Source organism: Petromyzon marinus, unplaced genomic scaffold (assembly GCF_048934315.1).
Source record: "Petromyzon marinus isolate PM22_M1 ecotype Great Lakes invasive population unplaced genomic scaffold, UKy_Petmar_22M1.pri1.0 PM_G_Scaffold_34, whole genome shotgun sequence".
Lineage (NCBI taxonomy): Eukaryota > Metazoa > Chordata > Hyperoartia > Petromyzontiformes > Petromyzontidae > Petromyzon > Petromyzon marinus.
Window position 1 is genome coordinate 897,412 of NW_027422917.1, and position 15,359 is coordinate 912,770.

General features: G+C 49.2%; 1 protein-coding gene across 1 annotated transcript; it reads right to left on the reverse strand.

The window, feature by feature from the left end:
- Positions 1–1,081: 1,081 nt before the first annotated feature.
- Positions 1,082–6,083, reverse strand: LOC142915727 (uncharacterized). Its single transcript, XM_076061423.1, has 2 exons — positions 5,781–6,083; positions 1,082–2,523 (listed from the first exon to the last, which is right to left on the reverse strand). Exon 2 carries the CDS (start codon positions 1,967–1,969, stop codon positions 1,115–1,117), a length of 855 nt encoding a protein of 284 aa, XP_075917538.1. The 5' UTR covers positions 1,970–2,523; positions 5,781–6,083; the 3' UTR covers positions 1,082–1,114.
- Positions 6,084–15,359: the final 9,276 nt, after the last annotated feature.

Below are 15,359 nucleotides of genomic sequence, written 5' to 3' on the forward strand. Positions count from 1 at the left end.
GACATGTCAAACACCTGAATTCGTTTTTTCTTCAAGGATTCTGTTGTCGGTTTTCATTAAAGTGCAATGACAGGGTGACACCTGCTGACATCACAGGGTGACACCTGCTGACATGACAGGGTGACACCTGCTGACATGACAGGGTGACACCTGCTGACATGACAGGGTGACACCTGCTGACATCACAGGGTGACACCTGCTGACATCACAGGGTGACACCTGATGACATGACAGGGTGACACCTGCTGACATGACAGGGTGACACCTGCTGACATGACAAGGGGTAACACCTGCTGACATCACAGGATGACACCGGCTGACATCACAGGGTGACACCTGCTGACATGACAGGGTGACACCTGCTGACATCACAGGGTGACACCTGCTGACATGACAGGGTGACACCTGCTGACATCACAGGGTGACACCTGCTGACATCACAGGGTGACACCTGCTGACATCACAGGGTGACACCTGCTGACATCACAGGCTGACACCTGCTGACATCACAGGGTGACACCTGCTGACATCACAGGGTGACACCTGCTGACATGACAGGGTGACACCTGCTGACATCACAGGGTGACACCTGCTGACATCACAGGGTGACACCTGCTGACATCACAGGGTGACACCTGCTGACATGACAGGGTGACACCTGCTGACATCACAGGGTGACACCTGCTGACATGACAGGGTGACACCTGCTGACATCACAGGGTGACACCTGCTGACATGACAGGGTGACACCTGCTGACATCACAGGGTGACACCTGCTGACATCACAGGGTGACACCTGCTGACATCACAGGGTGACACCTGCTGACATCACAGGGTGACACCTGCTGACATCACAGGGTGACACCTGCTGACATGACAGGGTGACACCTGCTGACATCACAGGGTGACACCTGCTGACATCACAGGGTGACACCTGCTGACATCACAGGGTGACACCTGCTGACATCACAGGGTGACACCTGCTGACATGACAGGGTGACACCTGCTGACATGACAGGGTGACACATGCTGACATCACAGGGTGACACCTGCTGACATCACAGGGTAACACCTGCTGACATGACAGGGTGACACCCGCTGGCCTGGCAAGGGCTTAACAGGTACGGCCACAGAGGTAACAACCAATCAGGGAAGGAGGCACATCTGGGGCAAGGGCAACAGGTGGGGCTAGCCGAGTTACTCCGGTAACCTGCTCGAAAGGTTCCACGAGAGGGCATGGCTGGAGGCGGGGCCTAGCCACGCCTCTGGCCACGCCCTCTCGTGAAACCTGCTCCAAGGTTCCACGAGAGGGCGTGGCCGGAGGCGGGGGATTCGCCTTGCTGAGGATGTTGTAGGCGAGCTGACACGCCACCTCCCGTGCTCCCTCCTCGCTGGAGCTCAGAAATTCGGGGAAGATGCCGGCGCCTTCTCCCATCCCGGGAATCGACACCTTATAGAGGAGGCCCACGGGTATCCCGGGCTCCGAGTGAGCGTGCAGCTCGAAGATTGGGTAGCTGATGCCGGCGGTCCGGCACAGCATCCGCAGCCGCACCTCCCACGACAGCATGGCCGCCTGCGGCAGCGCCTCGAGAGCCACGGGCATGGGCCGCAGGTGGAGAGGTACCCACCACAACCACGTGCGTGCCCCCCAGCCCCCAAACAGGCTGTGCGCGGCCTTGCCGGTGGCCGTGCACTCCGGCTGCAGTAGGTCTGGCACCGCCGGCTCCCTCTCCTCCTCGTCTTCCGCCGCCGCCGCCGCGGCCGCCCGTTCCGGGATGACCCAGTCCACCTTGATGGTCCGGCCCCACGGCCGGAAGTCGATTCGAAGGAGCTTCTTCCGGGCCATGGCGGCCGCGCGATGGCTCCCGTACTCGATGAACGCGTAGCCTCGGTTGAGGGTTTTGTCCCAGTAACAGACGCTCATCTTGACGTCCACCACGCCCTCCGTGGCACCGCTCATCGCCATCATCACCTCCGCTCGCTTCTTGTCCTCTGGCAGCCCCCCAATAAAGAGGCGGCGATTGTCCACGCTGATGCAGACTGCAATGCGGCGTCCGGGACGGATCTCTAATTTGTTGAGTTTCTTGACGGCATAAGTGGCTTGGGCGAGCGTCGCGGTTCGCTCCGCTATAATGCATCATGAGGCGGAGCTGGTAGAGCTTCCCCACCGTCTCCAGCACGGGCACCAGCTCATCCTCGTAGAGGTCGCGCGGGATCCTCCCCAGAAACACCTCGCAGCCACGGGCGGGAGGGGGCCCCTGCCAGTCGGGCGGCGGTCCGAACTTCCTCTGTCTGTTCTCCTGGACGATGCTGTACCCCGTGCGCAACATGAGGTCCGGCAGGACCTTCATACAGGCCATGCCGAGCACCGGTGGTTTGGCTGCTACGGTGGTGCTGGGGCGGCGCCTTGGGGCCCGGTGGAGCCCTTGACACTCCACGCGGTCGCCTCGTGCCGACAAAGTCACGGGGGGAATCAACTCCTGAAGAGCCAAATCCCCGGCAGGAACTCGCTCGGGCCCGAACCTACAGGGGATATGAAGAGAGGGAGAGAGTGAAGACAGAGATGGATGGAGAGAGAGAGAGACGCGTTTAAGCAGAGCTACCTATATAAACTCATAATAAAGGTTTTTGGGTTAGATCGCGTTATTTATATATGTCGTAACCCTCCACCACCCGACACGGCCAATCAGCAAAAAAAAGTGTCACGTTGACAAAAGACAAATAATTCACATTAAAACCATCTTTTTGGTTTAGATATGTGGATGACACTTTGGTTGTCTGGCCACATGGTAAAGATACGCTTAATGATTTTCTAAATCATCTCAATGCACAAAACCCGGCCATCCAGTTCACCATGGAAATGGAGGTGAATAACACACTCCCATTCCTAGATATTTTGCTTGGACATGGCCTAAACGGTAAAATAACACACAGCGCTTACAGAAAGCAAATGCACACTGATGCCTATCTGAATGCAGATTTACATCATCATCCAGCTCAGAAATCCTCTCTTATCAAGACGCTGATACATCGGGCTAAAACAGTGTCAGATGGAGAGAGTCTAGTGAGAGAGATCAAACACGTTAAAGACGCACTAGGACAGAATGGCTACAATAATGCTCAAATCAACAGAGCACTGAATGCCAAATCACGATCGCAAAGCAATACTGCTGAAAGCGATCACATTGTTAAAACAATAAAAATTCCATATATCTCAGGAGTAACTGACAAATTAGCCCGTGTTTTGCAAAAGCAAAACATTACAGTAAGATTTGGTACAGTACACAAAATTCAAAAACTAGTATCTTGCACTAAAAACGCATTACCTAAATTATCAACAGAAGGTGTATATCGGATTAATTGTTTATGTGGCAGATGCTATATTGGACAGACGGGACGTAACATCAGCGTAAGACTAAAAGAACATCAGAGAAATATAAAATTATCTCAAACACAACTGTCGGCAGTGGCAGAACATGCTTGTCAACAAGGACACTCAATTGATTTTGATAACGTTGAAGTGTTGTGTAAAACTAATTATTGCTGGCAAAGACTAATTAGAGAATCCATTGAAATTGAGAGGAATAAAAATAACTTTAATCGCTCTGACAGCTACAGGCTTAGTGCGGCCTGGAAGCGTATTATTAAATAATACATATTACAATTCCTTATAGGGGAAACACATACTAATTAACGGATTACTAACACACATTACAACTAATTGCTAATCTACAACTCATTACTAATCATAACCATTGACTGATTACTATTCGATTATATAATTACAATACCCCCCCCTCAGCCTCAAATCACTACACCTGATATGAGTTAAATGATGACGTCACCCTGCTGCTGCTCTATTTAAGACCGGGAGCAAGTGGAGAGGGCTTTACCATTCTGGTGAATTGCCCGATGATGCTGGATGTAATTACCAGCGAAACGTCACACTACTCAAACTGTAAATGTTGTGGATTCACTCTTCAACAAACCGGTGAGCTAAAGTAGTGAACTATTTGTCTTTTGTCAACGTGACACTTTTTTTGCTGATTGGCCGTGTCGGGTGGTGGAGGGTTACGACACATTTATAAATAACGCGATCTTACCCAAAAACCTTTATAATGAATAATATTGGTCGCGAAAGCCTGCTACGTGTTAAACTATATAAACTCGAAACATCACAATGAACTTAAAGAGAAACCCAAGAAACTGTGTCCTGACTTTTGTACCGCCCTGTATAATAATCATTACCCCTTACCCCCTGTACACCCCCCCCACCCTCCGCAGTACCCCTCCTCACTCATCCACTCACTCACCGAGTCGCTCACACATTCACCCACCCATTTACTCACCCACTCACTCAGCCACTCCCCAATCACTCACCTGCTGGCTCACCCACTCACTCACCCACTCACTTGCTCACTTACTCGCCCACTCACTCAGCCACTCACCCACCCACACACTCACCCAACCACTCATACACTCACTCGTCCAGTCGCTCACATACTCATCTACACACACACCCACCTACTCACTCACCCAGTCGCACACACACTCACTCACCCAGTTGCTCACCCAGTTGCTCACTCACTCACACAGTCACCCACCCACTCATCCACCCACACACTCACCTAGTCGCTCACACACTCACCTCATACACTCACTCACCCACACACTCACCCAGTCGCTCACACACTCACCACCCACTCACCCACCCACTCACCCAGTCGCCCACACACTCACCTCACACACTCACTCACCCAGTTGCTCACTCACTCACACAGTCACCCACCCACTCATCCACCCACCCACTCACCCAGTCGCCCACACACTCACCTCACACACTCACTCACTCACCCACTCACTCACTCACCCACACACTCACTCACCCAGTCGCTCACACACTCACCACCCACTCACCCACCCACTCACCCAGTCGCCCACACACTCAGCTCACACACTCACTCACCCACTCACTCACCCACACACTCACCCAGTCGCTCACACACTCACCACCCACTCACCCACCCACTCACCCAGATGCCCACACGCTCACCCACTCACTCACCCACTCTCTCAGCCACTCACCCACTCACTCACCCGCTCACTCACCCAGCCACTCACCCACTCACTCACCTGCTCGCTCACCCAGCCACTCATCCACTCACTCACCTGCTCGCTCACCCAGCCACTCACCCAGCCACTCACAACAATCGCCACTAATTGGCGGTGACGTCACCACGACGCTTGTGCCAGGGTCACGTGGTTAGCGGTAATCAATTGAAGGTGGAGGGGTTAATTAATTGAAGGTGGAGAGGGGCTTAATTAATTAATTACTGCTAACCACGTGAGCCTGGCACATGCGTCGTGGTGACGTCACCGCCAATTAGTGGCGATTGTTGTGAGTGGCTGGGTGTGTGGGCGACTGGGTGAGTGGGTGGATGTGTGTGGACGGGTGAGTGAGTGGGTGGTGAGTGTCTGGGTGAGTGTCTGGGTGAGTGGGTGGGTGAGTGGGTAACCCCTCCACCTTCAATTAAGTAAATGAAGGTGGAGGGGTTACCAGCCCCTCCACCTTCAATTAATTAGCCGCTATGGTGGTCGCAAATGCCCTGAGAGAAGAGGCCGATTGGAATTGGCCCTCCACCCCACAGCACTGTCCACGACAACGTTGCCCGTCCGGCACCACGCGGAGGTAGGGAGTTGTTTTTGCCAACAACAACAACCGCCATTCGCCACTAAGTGACGGTGACGCCACCACGACGCTTCTGCCAGGCTAGGTGCACCTTGAGGCCACGTGAAGTGTCGAACGCCCGCTGGCAGGAAGTCACGGGGCAGGCCCAGCAGGTGCCACGGGTCGACTGACTGAGACGGCTGAGATGACTGGCTGATGCACCACCTGTACCCGCTACTGCGCCAAACTCACCCACTCACCCAGTCGCTCACTCACCCACCCACACACAGTGTACACACTGTATACACACAGTGTACACACACAGTGTAAACACAGTGCACACACACACGCAGTGTACACACAGTGTATATACACAGTGTACACACACACAGTGTACACACACAGTGTACACAGACACACACAGTGTATACACAGTGTACACACACACACACAGTGTACACACACAGTGTAAACACACAGTGTACACACACAGTATACACACAGTGTACACACACACAGTGTACACACACAGTGTAAACACACAGTGTGCACACACACAGTGTACACACAGTGTACACACACAGTGTACACACACACAGTGTACACACACAGTGTACACACACACAGTGTACACACACACACAGTGTATACACACAGTATACACACACAGTGTACACACACACAGGGTACACACACACATAGTGTACACACACAGTGTACACACACACAGTGTACACACACACAGTGTACACACACAGTATACACACACAGTGTACACACACACACAGGGTACACACACACACATAGTGTACACACACAGTGTACACACACAGTGTACACACACACAGTGTACACACACACAGTGTACACACGCACAGTGTACACACACATTGTGTACACGCACAGTATATACACACAGTGTGTATGTACATACATAGTGTATATACGTACACACAGTGTACACACACACATTGTGTACATACACACACACAGTGTACACACACAGTGTACACACACATTGTACACACACACACAGTGTACACACACACAGTGTACACACACAGTGTACACACACACACAGTGTAAACACAGTGTACACACACACAGTGTACACACACAGTGTACACACACACACAGTGTACACACACACAGTGTACAAACTGTACACACACACAGTGTACACACACACTCAGTGTACACACACAGTGTACACACACACAGTGTACACACACAGTGCACACACAAAGTGTACACACACACAGTGTACACACACAGTGTACACACACACAGTGTACACACACAGTGTATGTACACAGGGTTAACAAACACAGTGTACACACACAGTGTACACACACAGTGTACACACACACATTGTGTACACACACATTGTGTACACACACACAGTGTACACACACACAGTGTACACACAGTGTACACACACACAGTGTACACACAGTGTACACACAATAGTGTACACACACACAGAGTGTACACACACACAGTATACACACAGTGTATACACACAGTGTACACACACACAGTGTACACACACACAGTGTACACACACAGTGCACACACACACACAGAGTGTACACACACGCACAGTGTACACACACAGTGTACACACACACAGTACACACACACAGTGTACACACACACAGTGTACACACACACACATTGTACACACACAGTATATACACACACACAGTATACACACAGTGTACACACACACAGTGCACACACACACTGTATACACAATAATGTCCACGTTGTTGTTGTAGCTGAGCCCACGCACCCAAGGGAGGGAGCAATGGAAAATGAATCTAAATCAACTTAAACTCCAATCCCGCTCTGTGACGTCATCTCTCAGCATTACTTCATCGGCGTGAAACGCCAGGGGGAGGTGTACCTCGATAGTGACGTCATGTCACCAAGGTATTCATCCCTCAGCCGTCCACTGCGCTCTTGAGCGTGATGTCACCTCCGCTTGCGTCACTGCCGATATCGTTCCAGTGCCAATCCTTATTTGGGCAAAGCTACGCCCAGTGACTGGTGGCTCATTAACATAATGTATTCGTTAAAGCCGTCGCGAGTTTATTGCGACCAGTTCATTGCCCACGACACATGGAACGGGTCACATTAACATAATTTATTAATTCTCTAATTTAATTAGTTACGGAGCAGCTCATTGTGGGAGGAGCGTGTCTTGTATTCCGGAAGTGACGTCACGTCACCTGCTGCCGCGTGACGTCATGAGGTAACAGGAAGCTGTCGCTTCCTGCACTGAAATCCAAGGTGAGAAATTCTCATTGCGATTGTGGTTGTTGTGGTGGTGGTTGTGGTGGGTGTTGTTGTTTACCAAGGTAGAGCCTCTCTCTCTCGTAGGGATGTCAGTTGAGTAGCAGCGAGCATGGGAATCGATGTCCAGGTTGGAACTTTACAACGCGGGGCCTAGCCACGCGGGGCCTTGCCTCCTGCCCTCGCCTGATTGCATTTACTTTAATTATCTCGCTTAAGTTTAATTTGTCTTCACCCGGCTCGCCACTTTGTAACTTTGTTTTATTGTAAATATTCTCGCAGTTTTTATTTTTTTTCACCAGGCCAAGCCCGCTTGAGCTGCTATACCGCTCTTGTTATCAGAAGCGACCTGCCCACAACAACACAAGGTGAGGCTTTGTCAACGTGTGTGAATGTTTTGACTTAAAACTTTGGTGACTGCAGGAATTAATATTCTTGGTTTATTCGGTAAAGTCACGTAGATATAAAATAAAATAATAAAAAAATAATTTTTTTTAAAATAAAGCAATAAACCCACGACGTTTTGATCGCAACACAAGTGGTCTTTATCTTATTGAATTTAATCTGTTATTTTTATTTTCTATCTACGTTACTTTACTGAAAGAACCAACAATACGTGTGTTAATGTATCTATCGATCAAAGACGCTAAGCGCATGCCGCTGTTGACTCTGAATGTGTGGAGGGGAACACCTTCACCACGGGGAGAGAGAGACAGACACGGATAGCCTCGGCTATGTTGCTTGATCCTCGATTCATTACTTGGTGGAGTGAGGAAGAATTAATGCTGAGCAGATGAAGATGGCCAGGCATGGTTCTGGTCACACCGCCACCTGTTTACCCATGGCAGTGTGTGACAGTGTCAAGTTTGTGTTTGCAGTAAAGTCTATTAACTCTATTGCACACGGAGGTTATATCAAAACAATAGTTTATTTTTGTTTTCCTCTGGGACGCTTTGTAAGAATGGAAACAGGAGGTGAACACAGCACACACATGCAGCTGAAGTCGGAACTGTTCATCCCCAGCATTCAAGAACATCTGAGCCTGGATTCACACCTCTAAGTTGTGATTGAACATTAATTTATGCATTTCTGCATAACACAAATAGTATTGTTTTCAACACCCTTTGCTATGTCAGCTGAATTTAGCTTTCATATATATTCCTTTTGTAGTCAGACAGCCGAAATTGTGTGCTTAGAGTTTTTAGTTAACATTCATCTTGGAAGATATGAAGGCTTCCAGGCATATTAATAACATTTGCCCTCTCATTGTGTGCTATAGCAACCCATGGAGAGAAACCCTTCAGGTGCACTCTGTGTGGAAGGCGTTTGCAGATTCATCAAATCTGATGAATTTGGGAAACTTTTTCACTACATCATGAATATATTAATAAGTATAGACGTGTAAGTCACGTGTGCATTCCTCTGTGCCTGACGTGTAGATGGTGTGGATATTCTTTTTTTCTGTCTGCAGCTGACGCTTCCTCTGCAGATTTGGTCTGATGGAGCAAAGGCACTCAGCGCAGCTCGGTACGACAAGTCAACAATGCGACCAGCGTGCATACAGCACGGACCGGACTGGAAATCTGACACGGCACCAGAGAAGTCACAAAGGAGAAAAACCCTTCAAATGTACTGTTTGTGGGAAGGCGTTTGCATGGCCATCAGTTTTTCAGAACCACCAGAGAACACACACGGGAGAGAAACCCTTCAGGTGCACTGTGTGCGGGAAGGCGTTTACACAGTCATGTAATCTTGTAATACACCAGAGAACACACACGGGAGAGAAACCCTTCAAGTGCAGTGTGTGTGGGAAGGCGTTTGCACAGTCATCTGCTCTTGTAACTCACCAGAGAACACACACGGGAGACAAACCCTTCAGGTGCACGATGTGCGGGATGGCGTTTACACAGTCATATAATCTCGTAATACACCAGAGAACACACACGGGAGAGAAACCCTTCAAGTGCAGTGTTTGTGGGAAGGCATTTTCACGGTCATCTGCTCTTAAAAAACACCAGAGAACACACAGGAGAGAAACCTTTCAAGTGCAGTGCGTGCGTGCAGACGTTTGCATAGTCATCTGATCTTGTAACACACCAGAGAACACACATGGGAGAGAAACCCTTCAAGTGTACTCTGTGTGGGAAGCCGTTTGCAGATTCATCACATCTTCAAGTACACCAGAGAACACAGAAGCATCAGAAGATCCACAAGGAGTGGAGTCTGAATCAGCTTGTGAAAGTCAAAGTGCCGCAATAAGCCCATCCCTCATGAAACAAGAACCGGACGAAAATCCCAGCTTGGACACTTTTAAAGGTATCGAGGTGACATATGAAGAGGTGATGGTGAAGAGGGAAGAAGTGATGAGCAAAGAAGTGAAGGCAAAATGTGAAGATTCAACTCCAAAATGGGACCTTCACAACGTGAAGCAGGAGGAGAATTCTGACTGTGAGGCAGAGTGAGGCAACTCCCAGCAGTTTGTGGAAGTGGAGGTGTGGGTGGACTTGCTCCTAGACAATACAAAGTCAAGTGGAGACCTGGCAGATGTGTAAGCCAAAGACGATGTCGCTACAATAGATGCACCTTTGTCACAGGCCTTTAATGACAAGAATGTGAAGTTGAACACTCATTTCTTAGGTTCATCCTGCAGAGTAAGGGCGGCCAGTCTTTGTGGACCTGTGGGTTGGGTAGATCTCTCACCAGGAGCGAGAGGCAATAAGCTCCCAAGCATTCACTATGTTATAATCTTTGTATTTACACGGTGCTTGCTTCACCGCCTCAGCAACTCGGAGTTTTGTGTCGTACCTTGTTTGAAACACTCGAAGAGCATCCCCAAATAGCAGCTGCCCCTGTGTGGCACAAGGTGGTGGCCCTGCACCGGCCTGCATGTGGACAAGAGCCTGTCAGTAGGGGGCGATGATTGATGCGTCATCTCAGTTGTGTAGTTTGTAGGCAATCTTGATTCGAAGCTTTCGTGACTGCAGGAATCCACACTCTTGAGTTCTTTTGGTAAAGTCACCACGTGGGTAGAAACATAACAGATCACGGCGTTTAGATCACAACACAAGCAATCGTCATCAGGTGGGACAACCACAGCAAGAGAAACTGCTGAAGTAGTAGGCGCCTACTCCAGCAGTTTCCTCTTATTGCTGCTGTGCTTGTCCCACCTGATGACGATTGCTTGTGTTGCCATCGAAGTGCCGTGATCTATTATTTGTAGCGTAATGTTTTAAATTTGATACATTTTGACCCAGGCGCCAGCATGCAATGGCCTACTCGTTTTGAATGACGCAACAATAGTACGTTGTGCATACACTGTTAAGCAGACGGTGCGTATTTGTAAAATAACTTCTTGTTAATGCGATGTAACGTGATGCAGTCAATTTCGCTGCAGTAATTCAATGTTGGTAATATGCCCGTCAATGATTTAGAATGCATACTTGTCTGATTGTGCGTGTGCATGTAACATTTTGTCTGAGGGTCAAACATTGAATAAGTGATGTTAGGACAAAGTGTGTGTGTTTGGAAGTAACCTGTACAGAGAACTCAGGTGAGACCCGTTGTTCTTGTGATACAGGTCAAAGGGTACTTTTGTGTTTCACGAAGCGTCTGCCTCTGGAGCAACTCATTGTCTTTGAAATAGGGAGCACGCTTGGATCATTCATCAGTTACAAGGCATACCACTTAAAGTTACATGTGTAGGAGGTACATTCTCTACAACACGAATTGTAGTTTTGTCTTACGTGTTGACGTAGATTTTGTCTAACTAGGACTAGAAATGCTCCTTGCTGATTCACGTCTGGATGTTCGTATCCATCGTTTGAAGCAAACCCCACTGCTGTTGTTGAGACGCTGTGCACCATTTGATGGTCCAACACATTGACGGCCTTCAGGCCAGGAAAGTCACAACATTTGCACACGAAGGACGAATTCACGCAAGTACCCCATGCTCCGTTTTGAAGTTTTAAAATGAAACATCTTTGAATTGTGTTGTGTTTTGAATTAGATTATTTTATTTCTTCATTAAAAGCTTGTATCAATTTACATTTGGAAGACTTCATTGAAAAGGACATTTCGTGTGAATTTTCTCTCATCATTATGTAGATGGCCTTGCCGGGGGTTCGGTTCGATGCGGACTTTCACCTGTTTGGGATTGCGGGATCAAGATAAGGCGACACGGAGCTGGCCGTGCGAGAAGACGGCCGTCTGCAGATCGATTCCAACGTAATCGAACGTCTGTCCCTGCGCCTCCGTTGTCCATGCAGGGGGTGCGTCGGTTTGCAGCGCCCCCTGCATGAAAACAACGGAAAGTGCAGCGCTCATCACAGATAGATAAAGTTGTGCGCTTATATTTAAAATGTTATTTTATAAGGTGATGTTGAAATCGAAAAGTGTTTGGCCAGTTCATGATTTCAATCAGATTGATTCATTTATTATGCACCACATATCTGAGCTTTTGTGGTCCTGTTGAGCTTGACTATAACTTCGCTCAATATTGTAAACGTGTTTCTATTATTTAGTTATTGTTTAATACAAACTATTTCAGATAATGGGTTTCAAGATGTACTTGAATGGCACGTTCGTTGTTCCGGTGTTTAATGGCTTGGACGTCATGGCAAATGGTGTATGACGTCACAAAGCAGTCCTTACAAGGGCCTCAATGCATGTTGGTATGTGACGTCTCAAAGCAGTCCTTACAAGGGCCTCAATGCACGTTGGTGTATGACGTCACAAAGCAGTCCTTTTAAGGGCCTCAATGCACGTTGGTGTATGACGTCACAAAGCAGTCCTTACAAGGGCCTCAATGCACGTTGGTGTATGATGTCGCAAAGCAGTCCTTATAAGGGCCTCAATGCACGTTAGTGTATGACGTCACAAAGCAGTCCTTATCAGGGCCTCAATGCACGTTGGTGTAGGACGTCACAAAGCAGTCCTTACAAGGGCCTCAATGCACGTTGGTGTATGACGTCACAAAGCAGTCCTTATAAGGGCCTCAATGCACGTTGGTGTATGACGTCACAAAGCAGTCACGAGGCCGTCCCACAGCGCGACAAATGCGGTTTCCTCCTCCACCCCCCCTCCCCACCGAAATCTTTGGCCTTTCCGTGGTGAGAGGGTGGAGCGGTTTTGCAATTTTTGCAAAATTTGGGCACAAAGCGGCGGTAATACGACAAAGCTGCAAACGTCACCCACCGACGTGGGGGTTGGCCATGTTGCGCACGCACGCAGTTTTGTTGGGGTCCGTGGCTATCCCGGACTCGCTGACGATGTGCCCCAAGTAGCGAACCGATGTCTGCAGGAGATGACACTCCTGTGGTTTAAACGTAAGATTGGCCGCCTAAACGTTTAACAAACACCGATCGCGACCGCTGCAGCTGCTCCTGGAACATGCATCCGAAGACGATCACGTGGTCCAAATAAATAAGGCACGAGTCCCATTGGAGGCCTGCTAGGATCAGCTGCGTGAGTCGCTGGAACGTGACCGGAGCCGAGTGGAGTCCCATCGGGAGACAATTAAACTGGAACAGAGCCCGAGGTGTTCAGAACGCAGGATTTGGTTTAGAGCTCTCATCAAGAGGCAACTGCCAACACCCCGACGACAAGTCAAGTGTGGTAGAAAACCCACACGGCCGACAGGGCATCCAATGAATCGTCCATCCGTGGGAGCGGGTGTGCATCTGCCACGGAGACCCTGTTCAATTGGTGGAAATCCACGCGCAGCCGCAGACTCCCATCGTGTTTCTTAACGGGAACAACGAGAGCTCCCCTCGTCGACCGCAGTGGTGAACGTGGTCCTCCTCCTGACGACTGAGCCCGTGTGAATTCTGGCGTACGGAAGCGGCGTTGCCCGTGTCAATGCGGTGCTGCCATCAGGGACGTGCGGCCAAAGTGTCATATTTACCCTGACTGAAAATGTTTTGAAAAATCGCCCCGCCGCTCGCCGGATAAAATCGGAATTCTTGCAGCGCAGCGCGTCCATCCATGATTCGTCTGGCTCGCTCCTCCGCTTCACCGTGGCCACGAGACATCTGTGGTCGCCTCGCCGGCCTCCCCACGACACGCGGCCACTGCGTGGGCCAGAACGGTGCCCGCCTGGATGACCGCAGCACCCAGGCCGACATTGAACACTCTGAATGGCTACGTATGCATAGTCACACCGTTAGTGTCAGTAGCATAACTCTCAACCACTTATCAGTGCCCTACCTTATTACAGACCAACTCAGACCTTACTGAACACCCCATGCCCTTAGAAATCTCAACGTTCATCCTATACATTATACTACACTATACACTACACAGCTGTCAACCCCTTATCAGTGCCCTACCTTATTACAGACCAATTCAGACCTTGTCGATCACCCCGTGCCCCTTATAAATCTCAACGTTCATCCTATACATTACACTACACTATACACTACACAGCTGTCAACCCCTTGTCAGTGCCCTACCTTATTACAGACCAACTCAGACCTTAATGATCACCCCGTGGCCCTTACAAATCTCAACGTTCATCCTATACATTATACTACACTATACACTACACAGCTGTCAACCACTTATCAGTGCCCTACTTTATTACAGACCAACTCAGACCTTACTGATCACCCTGTGGCCCTTATAAATCTCAACGTTCATCCTATACATTATACTACACTATACACTACACAGCTGTCAACCCCTTATCGGCGCTCTGCCTTATTACAGACCAATTCAGACCTTGTCGATCACCCCGTGCCCCTTATAAATCTCAACGTTCATCCTATACATTATACTACACTATACACTACACAGCTGTCAACCCCTTATCAGTGCCCTACCTTATTACAGACCAATTCAGACCTGACTGATCACCCCATGCCCCTTATAAATCTCAACGTTAATCCTACAAAGTCCCATCACAAGGAAGAAACACAAACAAATCGACACGGATTTGTATTGTTGTTTGCCCATATTGAAACGGCTGTACGCCCGTACGGGCCTGAGAACTCACTTTGCCTGCGCAAAGACCACGACGGGGTAAAAGCGTGATGGGCTTCTACAGCTCCGCAATAGTCGAGTGTGAATAGTCGCCTAATAGTCGCTATTGGCTATCAGAGGTTCTCCCCAACAACCAGTCAAACAACGTGTGGGCGGTCATCTTGGGTAAGGGGGTGTGTGGTGGCTTCTCCCTTACCAAGATGGCAACCCCCCTCCCACCAGGAGTCACGTGGTGTTGATATTTTGGGGGTGTTTTTTAATTGGTCAGCTCCATTGCACGTGACATTGAACTTTATTTCATAGCCTGGATTAAGGCCCATGGTAAATAGCATAGACTAGATAAGGCGCTGCTGCCTTTCAGACTATACCAAGCATAGCCCGGAAGAGGGGGAGGGGAATGAAAACCATCAAAACT